The 24843-nt window shown below is 38.9% G+C and overlaps 1 protein-coding gene across 6 annotated transcripts in view; it reads right to left on the bottom strand.

Moving 5' to 3' along the window:
• Positions 1–1531: 1531 nt before the first annotated feature.
• The window catches only part of CLOCK (clock circadian regulator), a 130634-nt gene continuing 107322 nt past the window's right edge, over positions 1532–24843 (bottom strand). For 4 of the 6 annotated variants that reach the window (XM_059161028.1, XM_059161009.1, XM_059161017.1 and 1 more), the window contains 8 exons: positions 24257–24398; positions 19107–19207; positions 18489–18578; positions 16005–16157; positions 14719–14928; positions 13808–14013; positions 9437–9686; positions 1532–6669 (listed from right to left, as the gene is read on the bottom strand). In XM_059161028.1, the coding sequence (XP_059017011.1) occupies positions 6487–6669; positions 9437–9686; positions 13808–14013; positions 14719–14928; positions 16005–16157; positions 18489–18578; positions 19107–19207; positions 24257–24398 (1335 nt within the window). In that variant the 3' untranslated portion in view covers positions 1532–6486. The remainder of the gene's footprint in view (positions 6670–9436; positions 9687–13807; positions 14014–14718; positions 14929–16004; positions 16158–18488; positions 18579–19106; positions 19208–24256; positions 24399–24843) is intronic. The other 2 variants (XM_059161047.1, XM_059161037.1) reach the window with 2 other exon arrangements.

The raw sequence follows: 24843 nt of genomic DNA, 5'->3' as shown, positions 1-24843 counted from the left end.
TAGCTTCAGCCATAGTAAAGTAAGATTTCAAAATCTTTCTACAATGGTCTAAGAATTACAGCTGTTCTGGCTGACATGAAATTTTTTTTTAAAAAGACATTCCCTGGCCAACTGTTTTTGCTTGATTGTCTCGTTCTCAGTGCTTCAGTCCCAGGGCGGTCCAGCCTTCCCTCCGCCGGACTCTCCGGCACAGGCGGCACCACTGCCCGCAGTGAGTCGCACCCACACAGACCAACTCAACACACACACATACGACATCTGAATGTCATTTTTAAAGCGATGTCACAGTTTGTTTCCTCAGAAATTTAAAAGCATACATTTGAAAACATCTCATTTTCAATGTAGCCCTCGGAGTTGAACATTTTTTACATGATTAGCTCCAACTTGTGGTTGACATGCTTTCATTACCATTCTTGAAGGGGTCCCGGGAACTAGACAGTATGCCCTGTCCCTGGCCTGTGGGACTCACTCGGGGAGCCCTAACGTGGAAAATTCTGTTCCAACGTATATTGGGTAAGAAGCATCCTCAGAGTTTCTAGGCTTCAAAGGCTCAAACACTACTTTCACTGGATAGTGCTGTATATGAAGGATTTGTTTTGTTTTTAAAGGTCCAAGCAACAGTCACTATATAAAAACAGCGACCGTTTTTTGTAGAAGAGTACAGTGCACATACATTGTTCCACCTATATTTAAGAACTTTAAATGGATTTTAATATGGATAGGATAGTGAAGGCCATTAGAAGATGCTGATCATCTTACTAACATTTCCCCAAATGGGCAAAACACAGTGTGTGCCATTGGTTCTGTCATACTGGCCTTTGGCTGTGTTGGGGAAGTAATCATATAAAAAGTACCCATAAAATAGAAAAGGCAGCAAGTGAAACTAGAAAAAGGTTGGAGCTATACAGAGCAGATTCGGAAGGAGTTACCTTTATTTTTTCTTAATTGAGTTGAGAACAGGGGGAAGTGCAAGGGCATCTGGCTTTGGGCCCCACACTGCCGTCCTGAAGTGACACAGATTGGGATTGGCCCGGGACAGTCCTTGTGAGGGCCAGAGACTGCGCCCCAGGTAAGAAGAGTCAGTTCTTTACATAAAAGATCACGAAGCAAAACAAAATAAACCACAAATTAAATACATGACACTGTGAAATCACTTTGATGAGAAAACAACACAAAAGATATTTTAAAATATAAATAAATACATTTAGCCATTTTCATTCAAGAAACCCAGAGAACTGCTTTCAAAGCAATTGCGTCTTTAAAATCACTTTCTAAATTCTTCCATAAATACTCACTATTTTGATTGTCACTTAATGCAGCACCTCAGTGTTTGCTGGTGGTGGTGATGGATTCCACTTAAACAGTCTCTTCATAGACTATCCTATTCCACTAAAGACTGTTTCTCTAGGAACAGGCAGCTTACAAAATATTGTTAAATACTCAAAACAGAACCTGCAGAGTATTATTTTATTTACGAAAAACAAGGAATGTAGTGTTAAATTACGACAAGGGGAAAAATATGCAAAAACAGTCACATGGAAAGAAAGTTTTAATTTTTAAACGTCCACGTTTGCTTAATTTCTTGTGAGCTGTTCAATACTGTTTTGAATATCCTGAATTAATAACTATACCAACAAAATGCATCCCCAGTGTTTCCACAGGAGACATTTAAAATAAGACCAAATTATACTTTTCTTCAACCAAAGTAGTCTTTTTCTCAGTCCTTTTTGTGCAAAAAATTACAAGAGCAATTCAAATGGAAACACTGAAATGACATGCCAACATTTCAGAGCACATTTAAAACACCCAGAATAATTCTTGAAATTATTGTATTCTAAAATATTACTACCAGTCACTTTTAGGTTAGTTCTATACATCTATTCACACTGATGCAATTTTCCTAGACCTCTGAAAATAAACAGGCTCATTGGTCTCTTTTGGTGTCCACACGATAGGCAAGATAGGTTTACAATAGTGTCGAAATGGAACTAGGCATTTTACAATCTCCTGACTCCACCACATTCAAAACCAAAGTCAAAATTCATTTGGCTACCTTGAAATATCACTCCCATAAACCTGCTACGGTTCACTGGATCTAAACATTTCTCAGAAATGTGTTATTTTTAAATTTCACCTAAGTGATGATTCGGGGATCCTTTAGAAATGGTAATGCCTAAGGTAATCAACTTTATCAAAATGAGTAGTTGCAATAAAGTGCTTGTTACATTTCAAAATGATGCTTTCAGACTGCGGTATGTTGTTTGGAGAGAGTGTGCTCGTCCTACAGAACGGATCCCCGGGCATGAGAGGTGGGTCCTCTCACCTGTCTCGGAAGCAGCAGCACTATCTTGTGGTAGGCTGACAGCAGGCACGTTACTCATGCAGATGAGGCTCTACGAGTGCTATGGCAAAAGGGGGAGAAACTTAGAAAAGGGGGAGGCATGTGGAGGGTTCCTACTATACTCATAGTTATATACAAATATATTAAATATGCTATAAAAATAGTCGACTCTTTTCCTTTGCATTTATTTCAGAAGCTCCTTTCAGAGGAATGCTCACGCAACCCAAACAAACTTCAGAGGGTCTCGCTCTCCAATCACTAGTAAAATGGCAAGTGCCTTTGTGCTGTTTCTTTTCCACCATTTGGAAATCCCAGGCCGCCTACTCCTGGCTAGACTCACTCGGCAATAGTAATTTCCAGTGTTTACACCTTCCAACATCGACTCCAGGGGCTGAAGAGAAGGGTCACAGATATCGGAAAGGTCACAGACTCGAATGAGTTTTACACAAATGTTCACTGACAAACTTTTGCCATCATCAAAGAACTAGAGCAAAAGGAAAAGGGAGAAATGGCCAATCCTCGAGTAAAATGCTACTTGCCTTCCACCTTGCAAAAACGAAAAGGTCTGCCTCACTGTAGTGGAAACATCAGAAAACGAGTAATATTCAGTTTAAAAGCATTTTAAAGGATTGTGTGGGGCCAGAGAAGTACTACTTGAAGGGGCCCCTTGCCAAGGCTTCTCGCACAAAGGCTCCCGTCCCCGGAGCACCTGCCCTGCAGGGCGCCGCGCCCGCCCGAGCGAACCGCAAGCAGACCGCTGGCAGGCAAGGACCACAAACTCGTGCATCGGCAGGAACCAAATCACATTTTCACTGTTCCGCACGGAGTATTCTATAACCAACTTCTCAAAGTCCCTGGCATCCTCTGATTTCTAGTACATTCCTAAACCAAATTTAAGTGACAAAGCAGAGCATGGGACGCAAATGACCCCCTCAGCTTAGGACAGAGTTTGGAGGCGAAGGGTCGGATTTGCTCACGTGCATTCCCCATCCCTCCTGTTAGCTCGTTCTCTGATGTATTCTACCGAAAATGGGAGTAAGTTTCGAGTGTCCGGGTTCTGGTCTGACCCCAGGCTCAGCAGCAGCCTGACTGATCCTCGCCGCCCTCCCTCGAGGTGTCCCGAGCAGGGTGGCCGCGGAGCAGCTAACATTTCCCCAGGGCTTCAACAGTTTCGGACCAAAACGTGCCACCCAGAACAAGATGGTTTTTAAGAAAAATCAAATCTCTATGAGAGTAAAGCAGAGGAAGGGTAATGACCTTGAAGTAGCCGAAAGGTGTCTCTAGTTGGTATTTTTTCATTATGCAGATTTGGGATTTTAAGGAACAACTTTGGCTCCAGAAATGAACAAGAGGCAACTGCGGAATCTTCACCAGCACGTCAAGTCTCAGTGACTGGGGGGTGGGGGGAGGGACAGCTCTGCAACCCGAGTTCAAGGAAAGCAGGCGGAAAACACAGAAGGGGCCGAGGCAGCTGGTGCTCCCTCGCTCTAGGACAACGGTTCGTACTGCCGGAAAAGGGGCAGCAGCTAGCCGCTCCTTTAAATTCAGCAATCCATTCCACGGGCAAAAATGAGCTGTGAAGAACAACAGGAATTATAAAATGACATCTTGTCTAATTCTCCTTCCCAAATATGGAAAATACTTGAAGGAACTGGTAGAGGAGAATGTGAACAGTCTACAGCTTTACCTTGTGGCTTGTCTTACGCTTTGCCTTTGTTAACCTAAGTACATAGTACTCGCAGCTGGCCAGCGTTGCTTCTAAGTATGGTGTTTAGAGGATAAATCTCAACAGAACAGTTCTTCATATCTTCTGTCACCCATACTGCTAGATACTGCCGATGAACAAATGAGGCACTACTCAAATATATACGGAATGGCATAAGGCTGAGAAAGGCAATTTGAAAGGGGAGAAAATCAGTACTGTTGCCGTATTGTACCTCATCAGTTTCGGCTCTGTGTACCTGTGCTCGAGTTACACACACACTCTGCCGCCTGTTCGGGACATTCATGAAGAAGTCAGAAATCTCTTCATCCAGATCATGTAGCTAGAAGAGGAGCTTCTTGATATGTTAATTATTGATTGGTATCTAGTGACACTTCTTTTGTAGAAGGGTAGGTACCAACTTTCTTTGGTTATTTTCTTTTTCAATATAACTTTTTAGTTTAAGTGTGCCCAAGTACAGTTGTCTACAGAAAGACAAAGTATATCCCTTCGGGACGAGAGCAAAGTGGAGGACAGAAAAGTCCTAAGAACTGAGCTTAAGAGCAATCCTGTAGTAGGTTGTTTTCATTGCTCAAAACCTTCTGCTTAACAGCCTCAGTTCTGTTACACATTTTCTTTTAAGGTCAATTTTGATCTATTACCAGCTTGCCATCCTCCCTTTTCCTCAGTAATAATTTTTGATACTCTAATAAGATATTTCCATTAATTATCCTTTGCTCTATAGTTGTAAATTTAATTTTTAGTACCATAAAAATCTATAAAATGCTTTATGTAATTTCTGTTGGAATTTATTCCCTTTAGAATCTAATATTGCCAAATGAAATCTTAGTTCATGTTTAGAAAGCATGTGAGTTTACAATATTCTATTGTTACAGTGAAGGCAAAGCCAATTCCTACCCCACCCGTTCTTTTTTCTTTGTAGGAATATCAACATCATATTGAGAAAATACTTACAGGTAATTCTTAACTGTTTAGCTTGAAAGGAAGATGTTGATTTAGGGAAATAATTGTGTGATCACATCAATGACTCTGGTAGTGTTAGGATGTCACCCCCCCGACCCCAAGTTACTTGTACCTCCAGTCCAAGAGACTCAAAGCAGTCTTCCTGGGAACTGAGGAGAATCTTAATGGCACTGACACCCACATGCTGTTAAAAATGTACTAAGGTTTCGAAACTGCTACTGAAACCAGACAATGAGATCAAGATGGTGAGTTATCACCTGAATCAAAATCAAGGCACTATGGGTTTTTTTTTTTCTCTCAAATAACCCTGAATCATTTCTAACTAAAAGAAGCATTGAAATTGTGAAGGATATAATAAAAAGATTCCAACAAATCCTAAAAGTTAAAATTCCCACCAGTGAGAATGTTAAAAAGTGCCTAAAATCTTTTGTGTGCAAATTTTACTCCTATAACTGGAACATTCTTGAAATGACTTTCAGGCTTATTGAAAGCCATTTACACAACTATTTCCAACTATGAACTATATCAAAATATGTGACCAAAACTTCCAACCACCTAAAATAAAGCAGTGCAAATCCTATTCTCAAACCTACATGAAAAATAATGAAATGAGGGATATTTCTGGAAATCCTGTTGCTTCAATAATTTAACCTGGAAAAAAATATCCATTCCCAGCAGCACATCATACCTCACGGAACAAACTGTGACATCACAGCCAAAGTATGAACAAAAAGCCTTGTGCCCCGGGAAGTGAGTAGAACACTACTGTGGTGTAAACAAAAGGGGAATCAGAGAAAGTACTGGTTTGTACATATGGTGTCGATCTAAGGAAACAGACCTACGAGGAGATGCTTTCATGCAGCTTACAAAATGTTTTGCTTTCTTCTCCTTTTATCCAGACATATACATAATTTTTTACAGCATCTATACATAGAGAATTTGAACCACACAACATTCTGAAATTAATGACTATCCAATCATTATCTGAAAAAGGGAGAGGGAAAGGGGAAGGGGCTACTGCATCTACTGGACTGTCTTCATGGCATCATTGTAAGCAACCCCTGACGTGACAGTGGTGTGTCCTCTGTAACACAGAAACAGGCACAGAACCACTAAAAGTTACTAACATTGTTGGTGCCTTTCTGATTGACTGGAGGTCATGTTTCATAGCTGAGCTTCTTAACATTTGGCAATACACTCTTTCCATCGAGAAAATCGCTGGGCGAGGAAAACACTGTCAGAACTGGCTATGGCCCCGTGATCCTCTCCTGCTGGCTGGTACTGCACGGACATCTGGAGCTCTAGGCAGCGTTTTCCTTGCTAACCAATCCCAGAAACTACAACACTCAACACTGCATCTTGTGAAACTGCTGGAACTTTTCCTTGTAGCCTCAGATCGTCTGAGCAACTGCTCTGGACAACCCCTTCCTCCCCTGAGATCAGAGAGGAGGCGCGTGTGCTACTGCGGCTGAACCTTGGAAGGGTCGCTCAGCCCGTCAGTCCTGTGCCGGTGCAGCTGCTGCTGCTGCTGCGGAGCCTGGTGCTGCTGGTGATGCGATGGAGGGAAACCGCTCTGCTGTAGCGGAAACGCGGCAGAGAGGATGAGCTGAGCAGAAGGACTCCCGTGGAGCAACCTTGAAGTCTAAAAGACAAGTGCATTATGCAGCATTGCTTTACCCGGTTAATTTGTCCACATCAAGATTTACTCAAGTTTTCTACTCTGGACAGGGACAGAATCCTTCAATTCCACCTAATCTACATCATTTTTTATCTTTTCATTTAAAAATAATATTTTGGGAAATGCTTATGAGATTTCCTTTCTTTTTGACAATATAGAATTTTTTAAAATTTATTTTTTAAGGGAACTGAGCTAGATATTTTTTGGTATAGAAAGCATTCTATGTCTTGAGACCAACCACACGTACTTTTTCCCTTTGTACACCTTAAAGACCACAATTTTAAGCAGACAGTAAAATGAGTAAAATGCAAGCACAGCTGAGAATGCAAGAAACACAGATACTCCGCAGTCAGACAGGGCCTTCCGCGCAGGCTCCTTCAGTTGGTCAGAGCAGCCCTTCAGGAGCCGAGAGGGTGGGCCGCCGGCCTCAAACTGATGAAGCCATTCCCAAGACTGGGAGACTTGTTCAAACTACTTACTTCTCTGGGCCTTGGTTTCTTCATTTACAAAATAAAGATAAAGTGCCTCCACAGTGGGTCTTTATGAAGATTAAATATTAACATTGTTATTTAGAAGTACCACAAAAAAGAGGGCAAAGTGAGAGACTTCAGTCCTATATATGTAGCAGTGTGGTTTAAAAATCAAAACAACAGGGGCACCTGGGTGGCTCAGTGGTTTAAGCCTCTGTCTTCGGCTCAGGTCACGATCTCAGGGTCTTGGGATCGAGCCCCACATTGGGCTCTCCACTCAACGGAAGCCTGCTTCCCCCTTTCTCTCTGCCTGGCTCTCTGCCTACTTCTGATTTCTCTCTGTCAAATAAATAAAAGTCTTAAAAAAAATACTTTAAAAAAAATAAATAAAATTTAAAAAAAAAAAAAATCAAAACAACAACAGAAAAAACAAGGGCACAGGATGGGACGCCAGAAGCCCTGGATCTGAGCTGTGCTCTGCCGTTTATCAGCGGGGTAACCCTGGGCGAGTCTCAACTCCGTGAGCCAATTTCTTTCACCTGATTCCGATTTCTGGTGATACAAAGAAAATTAGCCCAACTTTTACAATGACTCTTCTTCCTCACTACTGGCAACACAAACTGATGCAGGGCTCCTAATCCAAACACAGGACTGTGATAGGAGACCTTCGCAAATGCATATAAAGGGCACAAGCGCGTAGACACACACACACGGGGAGATCTTGGAAGCTTAAGCTTTGCCAAAGACCTGGACAAACTTCTTTCTCTTATTTAGGAAAAGCTTTTGTAACAAAACACTCAGGATATTTGTGAGCTTTACAGGATTACAACAGAGGAATATTTTGGAATGAGATGTTATATAATCAAAGCCGAATTTATATTCACTCTCTACACAGAAGTGTATTTCTAAACGATACTGTTGATCTTACTTCTTTAGAGGTCTCATGTCTCTGGAATTCTTTGAGAAGCAGGGGAGAAGAGAGTGCTTGTTCTTGTGCTTGTTCAAGGGCCCTTGTTCCCTGATTTAGGAGATTGAGATCTTAAGGCAGGTTCTCTCCTTTTTTAAGGTTTTGCTCAATTGTCATTGAGTATGGCTTTCTATAGAAAACAGTTGATAACTTATTATAAATTCTAGTTATTAATTCATTTATAACAACAGCTAACCTAGTCACTAAGAGCTGCAGTATAGGCTTCGGGTCTAAGGGGCTGTCATCAGGACTCTCAGAGGTATTGAGGCAATTAACCTGTTTTAGTTTTCTGTTCTCTCCAAGAACTCTATTTGCACCGTTAACACTAAGGGTGGTAGAGTAAGGATGCATTTATGCCTGAGTATACAGCCTAATACTGAATTTTGTAATCATACCATCATACACACATAATCATACATCTGCATGACTCTAAAACTGATGATAAGGTATGTGGCTGGCCTCGATGGACTGGTCTCCAGACGAATCTAGGCTAGCCTGTATTCAAAACTGCTCCCAGTAGGCCAGAACAAAGAAGCTGGATTTCCAGAAGTCAAAACCTGCTACTGTGCGCTCCAAGGAGGGTGCTGAGGTCCAGAAACGTATCCTGCTGAATTCCCAGCAGAGGATCCCAATCTAGGTTAGCTTTCTTCTCTACCCTTTAGATAAACAGATCCAGTCTACTGAGATACGGGAGATATGTGATGAAATATGTGTCTGCATTTTTGGCTAATCTTGAGTGTTTACTCCATTGACCGAGAGAGAGAGAGAGAGAGAGAGAGAGAGTGAGTGTGTGTGTGTGTGTCTGTGTGTGTGTGTACCGCCACAATATTTCTCCTCTGACATTAACTTACAACCAAAACATCATTTCTAAGATTTCATCCAACATAATAATTTAAGATAAGGCCTCTAATTTTTCCAAAAATCCCTTTTGATGCCCCTGGCCTGTAGGAGCGCATGTTTGATGGGCCACTAAAAGGAAGACAGGGTTTGAATTCCAGAAACTCCAGCCAGACGGAGCTCTATATAAAGTACCTTGATGTGGACAGCAAGTAGCTACTCATTCTATCCAGTAGTTCAGATAAGCGGGTATGCCCATGGCAGAGTGAACTGTCTTCTAAAGACCAAACAAGGGAAGAAAGAACAGCTAACGAGGACAAGCTTTCTGCCCTTCTGGAAATTTAACTTATACAATAAGCTTTTGTGGATTTTTCAGATGATTTACAAAGTTGTTCTTTGAGTGCCTAATTTCACTCTGCAAAAGGAAACAGGAGAGCTCCCCCCTCGGGGGAATTACCTGTAAGAACTGCTGCGGTGGCTGCGTCAGCTGAGCCTGAGACGGTTGCTGAACCGAAGCGAGCTGCTGCTCCTGGGAGCTCGGCGGCGGCTGCGTGACTGACAGTGTCTGCGGTGGCTGCTGTTGTGGAGCAAAGGTAGGGTAGGCTGTCACCACCTGACCCATGAGCATTGTGCTAGGTACCATGACCGCCCCACAAGCTACGGGAGCAGTTACTAATTTGGTCACAAGCTGCTGACCTTGAGAAAATCTGTGAAGAGGAAAGAAAGAGAAGAAGGGGAGTCAGAAGTGTAAGGTGTATATATTACAAAGGTGGTGGGCTGAATACTCCTCTAAGATAATACCCAATGATACTGCCCGTTTAGTATTTAAAAGCTGTACGTTCCAATTTCGTTTCCTGTTTCATGTTTTTAAAGATGCCTTTGGGAATACCAATAAAACAAAAATGTATGTAGCAAAATGAAATGATCACAAACAAAAATATAAATTTTTTGGACAACTATATGCGAAAGAATGAAGTTGGATCTTTCCCATTCACCACATACAAAATTTAAGTCAGACTGGATTAAAGCACTAAACATAAGAGCTACAACTATGAAACTCTTAGGAAAAAACAGCGTAAGTCTCATGACACTGGATTGGGCAGTGATTTCTTGGATAGGACGCTAAAAACACAGGCAACGAAAGATAAACTAGACATCAAAATTAAAAACTTTTGTATATCAAAGGACACTATCAGCACAGGGAAAGACAATTTCTCTTTCTCCTGGTCTGTGAGAGGAAATTATCCGCAAATCCTATATCTGATATAGATTATATAAAACAACCCTGTAACTCAACAATAACCAATCTGATTAAAAAATGGGCAAAGGTCTGGAATAGATGGTTTTCTAAAGAAGATCTACAAATGGTCAATAAGCAAATGGAAAGATGCATAGGGAAATGTGAATCACACCCGCCAGGATGGCCATTATAAAACAAATTAGTGCTGGTGAAGATACAGAGAAATTACAACATGCACTGCTGGTAGGAATAATAAAATAGTGCAGCTACTAAGGAAAACAGTAGGATTGTTCTCAAAAAATTAAATACAGAATTACCACGATCCGGCAATCCCAATTCTGGGTATATAACTAAAAAGAACTGAAAGCAGGATCTCAGATACTTGTGCGTGCACTCATGTTCACAGCATGATTCACAATGGCCAAAAGATGGATGCAACCCAAGTGTCCATCAATGAGTGAGTAACAAAACACGGTGTATTCACACAATGAAATATTATTTAGCCTTAAAAAGGAATAAAATCGGGGCACCTGGGTGGCTCAGTAGGTTAAGCATTCGACTCTAGATTTCGGCTCAGGTCATGATCTCAGCATTGTGAGATCAAGACGCACACTGGGCTCTCAGTGTGCAGCCTGCTTAAGATCCTCTCTCATCTGTCCCTCCCCACTTGCACTCTCTAAATGAATGAATGAACAAATGAATGAATAAATAAATATCTAAAAATAAAAGGAATAACATTCTGACACATGCTACAACATGGACAAACCTTGAGAACATTGTGCTAAGTGAAATAAGCCAGTCACAAAAGACACACATATTGAATGATTCCATCTGTAATCTAGAGTGTCTAGAGTAGTCAGAGTCATAGATTTATGTGCTTAGAAAGCAGGATGGTGGCTTCCAGGACCTAGAGGGTCCTGGAATGGGGAATGGGGAATTATTGTTCAATGGGGCAGAGTTTCAGTTTGGGACTAAGAAAAAAGTTCTGGAGGGGGAAAAAAAAAAAGTAAGTAAAAAGTTATGGAGATTGATGGTAGTGATGGTCCCAACAGTATAAATGTACTCAATGCCAAAGAAATGTACACGTTAAAATAGCCGATGTGGTAAATTTCATGTATATTTTACCACAATGAAAAAAAGTTTTAAACCTGTTAAAAAATATCTTCCTTTTATAAAATTCTAGGTACCTGGGGAATCAGCTATATGTGGCATGTGTTCACTTTGCTAATCATAAATAAAACTTAAAGCTATCATAAGGGATTTTTAAAGACCTTTCTATTAGGTTTACAGAAGATACTTATACTCCAAGTTGTACCTTATGAACATAAATCAAAATTAAACGACATTTTAACACTGAATAAAAATGTCCTCAGTTTGTGACTTCATCAATGTAGCACACACCCACTGTGTTAGAATTCACTAGTATTTGCTCCCTCCCCACCTTCCTTCTTCTATTTTAATAAAACAACAACAAAAAATGATACCTGTTCAGGGAACAATAGTATTTCTATTTGCCTTTTCTGTGAGATGAAGTTAGTTTCTAACATTGGCCATTACAGAGCTATGACTCCACTGTGACTGGAGCACGACATCACTGCAGTTATACACCGTGTCAAGTACATAATGGTATTAAAGTTAGTAGAAATTAACTTTATTATTTATGTGGTCTGTAAGACAAAATAAATCCATTTTTGAATCCATACCAAATCCTGAAAATAAAATACTCTTATTTTATATACTTCGGGGCTGAATGTATTACTTAATGCAAAAAATATGTAGAAAATAATTTAAAAACTGACATATGGAGAATGATGCCCAAAGAGAAAGTAACATTTTCAAAGAGGCCTGGGCATAGAAGGACTAAATGCTCATTTATCTCTAATCTTAAAAGAAATTCCCCTATCTGGTCACTGATAGAATGTGATGAGAATACTTCATCCATCTCCGGCACCAAGACACATTCTTCAATCTACTTAATGCTTAACGCTAACTTCTGTGATTTCATATACACTATTCCTTTTGTTCAGAATACCCTTGTGAGAGTCCCTGCCACATGAAAAAGTCTAGCTGTTTAAGACTCAGGCCAAGTACCTCCTCTGTGAAGCTTGGCCTTGACCACACTCCTCTACTGATTTGTTTAACCCTCTATGGCTTGTAAGTCTGATCATTCTCTTGGGACAAGGAATGTGCCATATTCACTTAAGTAGAATGCCAATGGTTGCTGAAATATGTATTTTCACCTCAAAAAAAGAAAAAAAAAAAAGGTCCACAAATAGTTGCTAAACTGTATCCTCCAAAATGCATATCAGCATTCTAGATTAACGATGTCTTCCTCAGGCTTTAAAAGTAATCCTCTACATTTCTATGGGAGGTATTCATAATACCTCCTTTTAGAATGTTGAAGCGAGAAGTTGGACTTCACTTGAGGAACTGAGTTCCAAAGAGAAGCAATAAGCTCTCTGTGCTCTCACTGCCTCTATGATCCTACAGCTTCTGTACTCTTTGGAAATTAATAGGATTTTAATCAAATCTATTAGGTAGTTTGATACAACAACATTGTATTATAAAAGCAGCAGCCTACTTGTATTACAGTAAAATAAAAACTAAGAAGTATTTAAAATAGAAATTTTAAGACCATAGAGATCCCACAGTAGTTAAGAGAAAGCTTCCCCAAAATTTGAAATAATGGCATTTCTTCAAAATATTTGTTTCTATGTCAACTATTTGGATGGCCACTCAAATAAGTCATAAATGCCTGTTTTTCTAGAATGGCTACAAAAGTTTAGTGTACTATAAACTTAAGTACTTGAGTTTTGAAATCAGATACCCAGGGTTAAATTTAGAAACTACTCATCACCCTTTAACTACCTACAAGTCCCTAACCAAATTACTATCAACTCATTTTTTTCTTATCTGGGAAATAAAAGACATCTTAAAAAAAAAAAAAAAATTCAATGAGATAGTATATTTTGAGCACCTAGCACAGTACTCAACAAACTCAAGAAAGGTAAGCTACTTTTATTCCATAACCCATACAAACCATGGGAGTATAAACCTTAGCCATTGTTACTGCATGAAAACTCATCAACATTTGTATTAAAATGTTGAAAGTTTCAGAGTCATTCAAAGCCTGGCATAAAACTCCTGTAACAGTGTACTATGGATACTGGACTCTGTAATATTCAGTAGAACAGTTTTGGACAGGAAACAAAATTTATTATTACTGTTTTATTATAACATCCTTAAACAATGGACATATTCTGTATTTTTCTTGTTTTAATTGAGAGAGAGGAGAGAGGGATAGCAAGAGAGAGAGCCTGAGAAGGGAGGAGAGGAGGAAGCAGACTCCCCACTGAGCAGGGAGCACGACACGGGACTTGATCCCGGGACCCTGAGATGGCCCATGACCTGAACTGAAGGCAGACGCTTAAACAACTGAGCCATCCAGAACCCCTCTGCATGTTTAGTTCTAATTCAAGAATGCTGGTGGGAGCTGGCTACAAACTAAAATCAAATTTTTAAAAATCCTATCATTTTTTTAATTCATCAATTTGTACAACTTTGGAATGACTGAATTATGGCAACTACCTGATCTGTCTGTCCTGAGTGAATGTAGTTACTGCAGCACTCGGCGTACTGCTCTGTGGCATGCTAGACGGGATCTGGACCATGTTTCCGGCTGCCGGCTGGGAGATCACCACAGTGTTGTACAGTGGGGCTGCAAGTGGGCTCTGTGTCTGACTGGGAAGAGAGGTTTGTTGGCTGTGCCCACTCAACACATTCTGTTGACTCTGCTAGAAAACAGAAGATATTACAGATGAATTAAATGAAATTTTTTTTTTTTTTTTTTTTTTTTTAAGGAAATATGCATCTACTATTCATTACTCTAACAATAGTTGACATGACCAAAAAAGGAGAAGCAGGACATATTACTCTGGGAGAAATCTAACTACAAAGGAAAAAAACCTGTAGTAACTGAGAATGAATTAGTCTTTAGTATCTTGTTGGAATATAAACTATGAACTTTAGAACTTCTGTTAAATGCCCAGAGTGAGTGATGGATGTTAGACATCTTGATAGATTTCACCTGAAGTCTTGGGATTTACAGTCACTAATGAATACCAATTACCTGCATCAAATTTCCCAGATTACTGATTAAACTATCACTACTGTAACAGCTTATTCTTCATAGTAATGTGTTTCCTGGTCACCCTTTTTTGTAAGTCAAACCTTTATAACATACAGAAGTAGCCTGTATGTTCATTTTTAACAAACTGCAAAATTTTTAAATGTCAAAATACTGAAAGCATTTATAACATTGACATTTTAAGAATTTTGCACAAAATATTTTAATGACCACCCTCAAAACTAAACTTTTAATTATTACTATTAAAAGCTAAAATATGGAATTATTTCAGATAGATCTTCATTTTCATTTCTGCAATAGTGTACATTTCAATCACTCAACACTCCAGAGCTCATTGCACTTGCTCCGTTACCTGACTTGATGTACTCTGTAAAGTCTGCTGCGGTATCATATGCTGAGTTGTGCCAATGTGTCCAGTATTCATTCCACTTTGAATCTGGTTAGTTTGAATGACCTGGCCCTGCATATTTATAGGTGTGAGTTGCTGGATGTTAGATGAATTTCCGGAAGAAAGTTGAACAGAACCAAAACTCAAACCAGGGGTTGACTGTTGTAAAAACATCTTTAAAAATAAAGATTACATTAAAATGAGCTTTGTAAACTAAAAACAAAGAAGAATGAGAGCAATTTTAAAAAAAGAGAAAGCAAAAACAAGCTACAAATTAAGTTTAAAAAGCAAATAACAGGATGGTTAAGTCTTTTTCAGTGATCAATTAGCAATAAACAATTACTGGAAAAAAACCAATTCTTATCCATTCTTCCAGTCATCCCATAACCTTATCATGTTTCCAACTGTCAGAAAAAGGGTGATAAATTTCAAAACCTCTACTTGTTTGAATATTTTACATGTTGGTCACTGTTTGTTCTACCAGCTAGCATTACCCCAACTCAGTGCTACTCAAAAATCTATGGACAGGCAGTTTTTCATCAATCATTGTTTATAATGTCTGGCATCAGACAGAAGTAGCTTTTTTTCACTTAGTTTCCCTTTTCCAAAATCCTAGTTTCTTCTGAAAGATACAACTTTAGTGGCCCTGTCTACTGATCAAATAAGACTAACTAGAATTTGGGGCGCCTGGGTGGCTCAATGGGTTGGGCCACTGCCTTCGGCTCGGGTCATGATCTCAGGGTCCTGGGATCGAGTCCCACATTGGGCTCTCTGCTCGGAGGGAGCCTGCTTCCCTCTCTATCTCTCTCTCTGCCTGCCTCTCTGTCTACTTGTGATTTCTCTCTGTCAAATGGATGAATAAAATCTTTAAAAAAAAAAAAAAAAGACTAACTAGAATTATATCTACCAGTTTACTAAAATAATGATTGATGACCGATTTATAAACTCTACCTACATGTACTTAGAAATCTACACAAAATACAATATTATGGGTTTAAATTTACTAAAAATTAGATTGCTAAAAAGAGGACTTTAATTTGGAGAAACAACAATGTTGATGGAAATACTCTTAGGAATGAATCAGAGTGTAAATGCCATCATACTGAGTAGGTAACCAATGAGTATTTATTGAACTAAACTGATGAAATGTTATCTCTTGCTTCTCATTTTTTATTAAGAAAAGTCAATTTTCCTAAGAAACCAAAATGTGAATAGCATGTTTTGTTTGTATTCAAATATAATAACTTTACCTGCAGCCCTTGACCATGGACCATTTGAAGTTGTTCTTGAATTTTTCTTAGTTCTTCTTGTTGTCGATGAATATTTGCCTCTATCATCCGTGTCCGTTGCTCTAATTGGTCTTTTAGATGCTGCATGGCTCCTAATTGAGCTGAAAACTGAAACTGAAGTACCAGTTTGGGAAAAGTGTAACATATTTTAGAATCATTTACTCTTCATAATTGTGTGATGTGAAAAATAAGTAGTATATATCACAAGCTAAGAATGTCACACTAGTTTTCAATGCATTATCTCTCAGCTCCTAATTCACCCACCTTTGCTTGGTTTTCTGCTACTGGAGCTGGACCCTATAAACATTTCTCCTTTGTCAGCAGACACAAACTTAGTCATGTCCGTGGATGGTGCTGAAGGGATACTGCAAAAGGAGTAGCCCTTGACTTTCCAGCAAGTCTTACTGGCATCCTTATGGGAAGCTCCCCTGCAATTCCTGCTGGTAACCCAGCAGGTGGCTTCCTGCACTCCAGCCCTGGTCTGTGGTACCTCAGTGAACCTCTCTCTCATCCAGTGGCTACAGCCACACCAGCCCCATTGGAAACTGAGTTTCAACTTGGCCTGGAGGAAGAAAAGTTGAGGAGGACTGGGAGAGTTTTCCAAGTTGTTCCTTCTTTGCATACTATACTCCCCCCTCTCACAGTTAGTGGCTGTTCTCTACATCCATTATCCCTGTATTACTTAGGATTCCCTGTTTAAAATTATTAAATTTTTTTTATTATCATCCCTATTTCAAATTTCTGGTATGGCTTCTGACTTCTGACCAGATCTTGCCTGATTACAAGTACACACTGGCATTGGAAGACCAGCGCTCAGTTGGTCAAGCCTGCAATTCTTGATTTTGGTTCAGGTCATGGTCTCCAGGTCCTGAGATTGAACCCTGTGTCAGGCTCACACTCAACACAAAGTCTGCATGAGACTTTCTCTTTCTCCCTCTCCTCTTTCAGGACCCGAAGACTTTTTCTCTTTCTCCCTCTGTGTCTCCCTTGCCTGTGAACATGCGTCCTTGCTCTCTTCTAAGATAAATAACAACAACAAAAAACAAAAAGACCAGAGCTCATACTGGGGCTCTATCATTTCCTGGAACAAGTTACTTAATTTCTATCATGTAACAAATGAAAAAGTAGCCTGCTCCTAGAGTTACTCACATCAAATTCTGTCATCCCTAGAATGGCCTCTTTGTACACATCATTAGAAGGTTATAAAAATCTAACAGATAACTAAGCATATTTTTATTCATATTTTCAGCTGAAACTATTCACAGTGTATGTTCACAAGTATGAAATGTAGACTTTTATAGACTAAGCAATTATGAATGAATAAATGCATACATGAATGCAAACAGTTATTCTACTTCCAGGATTTTCAATCTTATTTCATGGTTTTACTTGAGTCATAAACAGCTTCTATTTACTACTGCCTGAAATTTAGTCACACTTAGTGATTCATCACTTAAATGTATCCTGCTCATTTAATTATTTCCATGAATATTTAGCACAGGATATCGCAGGAAGAATTCCAATTTATTGGAAATGTGTCTTAATCTTAAAATAGTCTCTTACAGGGGCACCTGGGTGGCTCAGTCAATTAAGCATCTGCCTATGGCTCAGGTCAAGATACCAAGGTCCTGGAATCGAGCCCACACTGGGCTCCCTGCTCAGCAGGGAGTCCACTCCTCCCTGCAACTTGTGCGCTCTCTCAAATAAATAAAATCTAAAAAAAAAAAGTCTCCTACAGTGAACTGCATCTAAAAGTGAGCAAACCCTCCAAAAAGCCTTTTTCTCGATCTTCAAAAGTTTGTGTTGAAGATACTGAATATTACCTTTCAAAAAGTATAGAACTCTGTCTTTTGAATTGACAATCATCAGACCGTATCTTATATTAGATCACAATAAGTAGGAGAAAACATTACGAGTTTTGTGCCTTAGCTCCCTCATGCCTTTAAGATATATTTAAAATGTTGCATTTTATCCTAACAAAAGTTATTTATACTTTTGGGAAAACATTACATTGTCAACACTGAAAGGATTTCTATTAAATGCAAATAATAGATCCAAACACAGAAGGCAGAATAAGGGGAAATAATATCACAGAACTAAGAGACAAAGTATTTGGCTTTATCGCTCAATGAGATATGAGATCTGTCTAAAGTGTCTCCCAGTGGGGGTGTCATAGCACATAAACCGGGATAATTCCTTGTTGTACAAAACTGTCCTGCATCCTGAAAGACAACTAGCATCCCTGGCCCTTGTCTATTAAGGGCCAGTGATACTCCACAATTAGATCACCGATCAGATCACCGACAATCAGAAATAGCCCCCAGACATTATAAATGCCAACAGTTGAGAGTCACTGCATTAAAAAGTATATATTTTTAAAAATCTCTATTAGCTTAAAAACAACTTATCATTTTAAAATACTTAACTGAAACAAACAAAAAATACCTGGGACATGCCTTGTGGAATTGGTAAATTTGCAGCTTGAGACATCGCTGGCTGTGTTAACGACTGACCAACAGATTGGGAATTTATGGACTAGGAAGCAAAACAAAAAATAACACTGGAGTGACAACTACTCCCATCCATAAGTACTTCTACCAGAAATAGCACCATGGTATCTTTAGAACTGAACTACAATTTGCCTCATAACATCTTTGGCGGCGTACAGGCATGCATATGGCCCCTCGACCCTGGATGTGCCCATACCCTATTTATCCTTTCATCTTCTAAGTCGTCTGCCACATTACCTTGCACGGGTCTCAATAATAATTAAATGGACATAACTGAAGGTGACTGGTATTCGAAATTAGGTATGAAATGGCTCTAAATTATTAACTTTCCTTAAGTAAAAGAAATATCTAACATTTTACCTGGAAAATAATCAAAAGGAGTATGTCTGAGAATGATCTCACAAAAATGGAAAGATCTCAAGTATTATTTATCAACAGCAATTCTGATCTTTATAAAATGGGGTAATGGATTAATAAATTTCTAAAAATGTACATGACTTCCCCCCTTATAGTAAATCTTTATTCAGATGAGTGCTCCCTAGATGACGCTCACCTGGCCACTGAGTGATGCCCTCCTCGCTGCCGTCTTTTCATGAGCTGGTAAATGGGGTCTGGGAGGAGTGCTTGTGTCCGCTGGGATCTTTGTTGGTGTTGCTGAGGTTCGTCAACAAAAATGAAACAGTGTTAGTACTTAACAAAATATAATTTGCAAAGATAAATCTCAAGATGGATTCAATAAATTAAAAATAAACTTTCAATTATTTTTCTAAATAATTTCATAGAAGTGAAGTCTATGACAATAAGAGGGTTCAATTTAATTATTTCTTTCTTAAGGACAAAGAATATATCTGAAATAGGAAAACTTTATATTTAAAAATGGTTACTACTCCTAGAGTTCAATAGTAAAAAATAATAATAATAATGATAATTCCATTTAAAAATGGCCTACAGACAAAAAGACATTTCTTCAAGAAGATACACAAATGGCCAGCTGGAATATGAAATGTTCAAGGTCATTCACCATCAGGGAAATGCAAACCAAAACCACAATGAGACACAACTTCACCCGTGACAAGATGGTTATTATAAAAAAACAAGAAGCGTTGCTGAGAATGTAAAGAAACTGGAACCCTTCCACACTTAAAATTGGTGGGGTTATGAAATGGTGCAGCCACTGTGGGAAACCGTAATAGAACTACCACATGTGATCCAGCGATTCCACTTCTTGGTATTTACCCAAAAGAATTTAAATCAGGATCTCAGAGTGATATTTGCACTCCTATGTTCACGGCAGCACTATTCTCCATGATGGCTACAGAGTGATCTCTTACTATTCTTAATAGACAGGATGTGGAAACAATCAAAATGAGAGATGGATGGAAAAACAAATATATGGTAATATATATACAATGAAATACTACTCAACCTTTAAAAAGAATGAAATTTTGCAAGATAAGACAAAATGTATCAATCCTGAGGACATCATGCTATGTGGAAAAAGCCAGTGAATGAAAGACAAGTACTGCATGACTCCCTTCTATAAGGTACTTAAAATAGAGAAATTCACTGAATCGGAGTAGAATGGTGACTGACAAGGACTGGAGGGATAAGGAAAATAAAGAGTTAATAATCAATGGGTGTAACGTTGCCATTAAGTACAATGAATAAGGTCTAGAGATCTGCACTATAACACGGTATTTAGAGCCAACAATATTGGACTGTAAGCTGGAAAACTTAACAGGATAGATCTCAGTTGAAGTATTCATACCACAGTAAAATAAAATGTATAAAAAGAGAAACATAGCTACAAAGGAAAAACTTTCTCCCCTAAGATTTAAGATATTCTATGTTTAACACCTCTTTAATGTTCTACCTATGGTGTTCAGTGGTTCCAACAACCTCCTTTTCCTTACATGGTTGTAATACCCTGGGAAATTAAACTGCTAAACTCTTTAAACAAAAGAAGGTTACTAATCCAATGATAATTATGCAAGTCTTCATTAAAAATTAAGAATTAAAAATAACATTCAGGAGTTAGTCCAAGATGGCAGAGGAATAGGAAACCTTAATTCTGTCTGGCCCCAGGAATTCAGCTAGACAGCTATCAACTCATTCTGAACACCTGTGAACTCAACTGCAGATCTAAGAAAAGAACAGCTGCAACTCTACAAATAGCAAAGCGACCACTCTCTGCAAGACAGGAGGTGCAGAGAAGTGAAGCTGAGGCCATATGTCTGAAGATGAACTAACTGCGGGGGAGGAAGCCTCCAAAAGCCAGCTACTGGAAAGTGATACAGCAGTGGAGTGCAAAATCAGAACTTTTAGAAGCCTGCTCAGGTGAGAGACGTCCCCGCGTGAAAGGTGCTCAGGTGGCGGAAGCAGGACGGAATACTAAGTGGGATGGTGTGGTCTCAGGATCCCCAGGGTCATAAGAAGACTGGGACTGCCTGGGCGTGGACGAGTTTCCAGGCATCAGAGCAGGGAAGCTGCCTATCATCAGTGAGCCCAGGAGTCGGCTCCCATCTTGGGGATGCGGTATACCACACACCGGGACACAGCAGAACCGCAGCGAGACCACCCCCTCCGGAAGTGGCATGAGGATGCGCCACAGAAGTCTTCAGGGTTTGGAGACTCAAAATGGGGCATGTGACTGAAACAGAAATGCTGGGTCACAGGCCAGGTGAGCAGAAACAAGGGAGACTGTAGTCACTGACTGCTTTTCCCCGAGGGTGCACTTAGCAGTGTGGCACTGAGTTCTCTGCTCCACTGGTTTACTGGGAAGACACCAACCTCATCCTCATCCTCTAAAGCAGCATGGAAAACCTTCAGGGAACAAAAGCCACAAGGAGCAATCAGGCACAGATTACTTAGCCTGGCCCCCGGCAAGGGTGGTCACCATTCCACCAGGGGCAAAGACACTTAAGAATCAATGCAAGAGGCCCCTCCCCCAGAAGATAGGCAAGACCAAGTTTACAGATCACAGAGAACTGCAAATCTCAAGCACTAGGGGAAGACAGTTTATATAATAAATGGTCTTCTTCCCACAATTTTTAATTTTTTTAAATTAATTCTTTTTCCTCTTTCCACCAATTTTTATTTTATGAACTTCTTAGAAATCTTTTTAACTTTCATTTTTACATTTACATTCAATCCTCTCATTGTATTTAATTTTATTTTTGTATATAAGTTTTTCTTTCTTTACAATTTTGGGATGCAGTTCCCTTTAACAAACAGACCAAAACACACCCAGAATCTAGTGTATTATGGTTCTATTCTCTTCACCTATTTGATCATATTCTTTTTTCTTTTTTTGTAAAAGTCTTTAATTTTCATCGTTACAGTTACATTCTATCCTTTCAATGTATTTAAAATTTAATTTTTGTACATGTATTTTTTCTTCTTTATAATATTGACAGGTAGTTTCTTCTAACAAACCAAAATACACTCAGGATATAGCGTATTGTTCTGTTCTGTTTATCTTTCTGTTTACATTCCTTCTTTTTCTTTTTCTTTTTTTTTTTTTTTGGTATTTTAACTATCATTTTTACAGTTACATTCTATCCTTTCATTGTACTTAATTTTATTTGTGTACATATTTTTTTTCTTTACAATTTCTAGAACTAGATTTTTTTTTTTTAAATTTTATTTATTTATTTGACAGAGAGAAAGAGAGAGATCACAAGTAGGCAGAGAGAGAGGAAAAGCAGGCTCCCTGCTGAGCAGAGAGCCTGATGTAGGGCTCGATCCCAGGACTCTGAGATCATGACCTGAGCCGAAGGCAGAGGCTTAACCCACTGAGACACCCAGGCACCCCCAGATCTAGTTTTCTAATAAACAGAACAAAATACACACAGCATCCAGTGTATTGCTCTTTTCTGTTCACTGTCTAATTGTACTTTTTAAAAAAAATTCAGTCTTGGGTCTTTTCTGATTTGTTTTGTGCATATTTCTCTGGGGTCATTGTTGCCATTTTAATATTTTCTTTCATTCATCTATTCTTTGGATAGAATGACAAGATGGAAACATTCACCTCATAAAAGAGAGTAATAGGTAGTACTGACTGACTATCAGGGACCTAATCAATATGAAAAGTAAGGCTCAGAACTAGAGTTCAGAATAACAACTATAAAGATACAATACATAACGATATATTAAAAAGTCTACTAATGAGATGCAATAAAAAATGGAGGCCCTAACTGTTAGGATAAATGAGGCAGAAGAGAAATAGTGATACAGAAGACAAAATAACAGAGTATAAAGAAGCTAAGAGATAAACAACTACTGGATTGTAAGGGGAGAATTTAAGAGATAAGTGATACCATAAAAGAAAACAGTATTGGAATAATTGGGATCCCAGAAGAGGAGGATGGCCAGGGGAGGGTGCATTAAGTATAATGGAGCATATTATAGTGAACAACAGGTCCGTAACCTACAAAGGCAGAAACAACAGACTGGCAGGAGACCTATCCAGAGACCAGAAAGGACTGGCATAATAAATTTTTGGTGCTAAATGAAAAAAATATGCAGCCAAGAATACATTATCCAGCTAGGATGTCATTCAAAACAGAAGGAAACATAAAAAGCTTCCAGGACAAAGAGAAACTAAAAGAATTTGTGATCACTAAACAAGCTTTGCAAATAAAAAATAAAAAGGATCCTTTAAGCGAATACAGAGCCCAAAAGAAACATGGACCAGAAAGAACAGAGACAATATACAGTAACAGTAACTTTACAGGCAATACAATGGCACTAAATCTACATCTTTCAATAGTTACTCTGAAGATAAATGGACTAAATGTCCTAATCAAAAGACATAGGGTACCAGAATAAATTAAAAAAAAAAAAAAAAGCAAAAACTTTCTGAAAGCAATCTTAAAATAGGTGCCTGGGTGACTTAATTAGTTAAGCGTCTACGTTCTGCTCAGGTCATGATCGCAGGATCCTGGGATCAAGCCTCTCATCAGGTTTCCTGCTCAGTGAGGAATCTGCTTCTCCATCTCCCTCTGCCCCTCCCCCCAAGTCGTGCACTGGCTCACTCCCTTTCTCTAAATAAATAAATAAATAAAATCTTAAAAAACAAAACAAACAAAAAAGCCAACTTAAAGGACACTGGTTCTACCAGTAAAAAATGAATAAACAGTTTTGTTTTTTTGAGGGACGATTAAAGGCAACTTAACAATACCAATACCACTACCTAAATATTTAATACACTATTTTATAAACTTAATTCTTTGTTCAACGTGAGCAACATGGCTTTTGCTCATTGGAAAGGTTAGTATATTTCAGGAAAGTATAAATTTATCATTTTGAAGTAGCATTTTACCCATCTTCCCACCCACCTCCCCTCTGACAACAAACCATGCTCTTCTATATTTAGGAGTCTGGCTTTTTGTCTTTTTCTTTGTTAACTTGTTTTGTTTCTTAAACTGGTGAAGGAGATTAAGAGTGCATTTATCATCATAATGAGCAGAATGTACAGAATTAAGTCATTATATTGTACACCTGAAGCTAATATAACACTGTACGTTATACTTCAACTAAAAAAATAATAAATTTAAAAACAATGTTTCTAACGTAAGCAATGCTACAGTAAACCTTTTCATGTAAAAAAATAAAGTAGCATTTGATGAAAAATGCTGAAACCAGTAACACAATTTAAAAGCACTCTCTTGAGAGAGAGTGCTTTCAAGTTAGGGTACTCACAGGAAGGGTCTGAGACAGCTGTGTGAGATGATTTTCTTGAACTCCGGGAGGAAGCAGAAGGGGTTGGGCTGTGATCAAACCTTTCTAAAGCTTCCTTGAGACTGACTGTGTTTATACGATTATCAGACCCAGAATCTTGGCTCTAAGGAGACAGAGTAAAATATGTTTTCTTGTAGTTCAGTTCAGAGATCCCTAATTAGCAATACAGCCTGCTAGCCCCCTTCCTCCCCAAAATCAGTTTTTACCCACAACAAGGCACAGGTACCTATATAATATTTACCTGTGTAATATTAGGTAAAGAAATAAAAATTTTTCTATTGCCAGAAAATTTTGGCTTCATTCTCTACAGAAACAGACGCAGAAGAAAGAAGCTGGACTCTTAACTCACACCACATACAAATATTAAGTTAAATGGATCAAAAATCTAAGCGTAAGAACTAAAACTATAAAACTTTTAGAAGAAAAGGGGAAAAGCTTTATGACACTGGACTGGGCAATGACTTCTTGGATGTGACACTGAAAGCAAGGGCAGCAAAAGTGCATCAAACACTATAAACAGAATAGAAAGCCTGCCCATGGGATGGCAG

The sequence above is a fragment of the Mustela lutreola genome, chromosome 1 (assembly GCF_030435805.1).
Source record: "Mustela lutreola isolate mMusLut2 chromosome 1, mMusLut2.pri, whole genome shotgun sequence".
NCBI classification, from domain to species: Eukaryota; Metazoa; Chordata; class Mammalia; order Carnivora; family Mustelidae; genus Mustela; species Mustela lutreola.
This window is presented reverse-complemented; position numbering and strand designations above follow the sequence as displayed.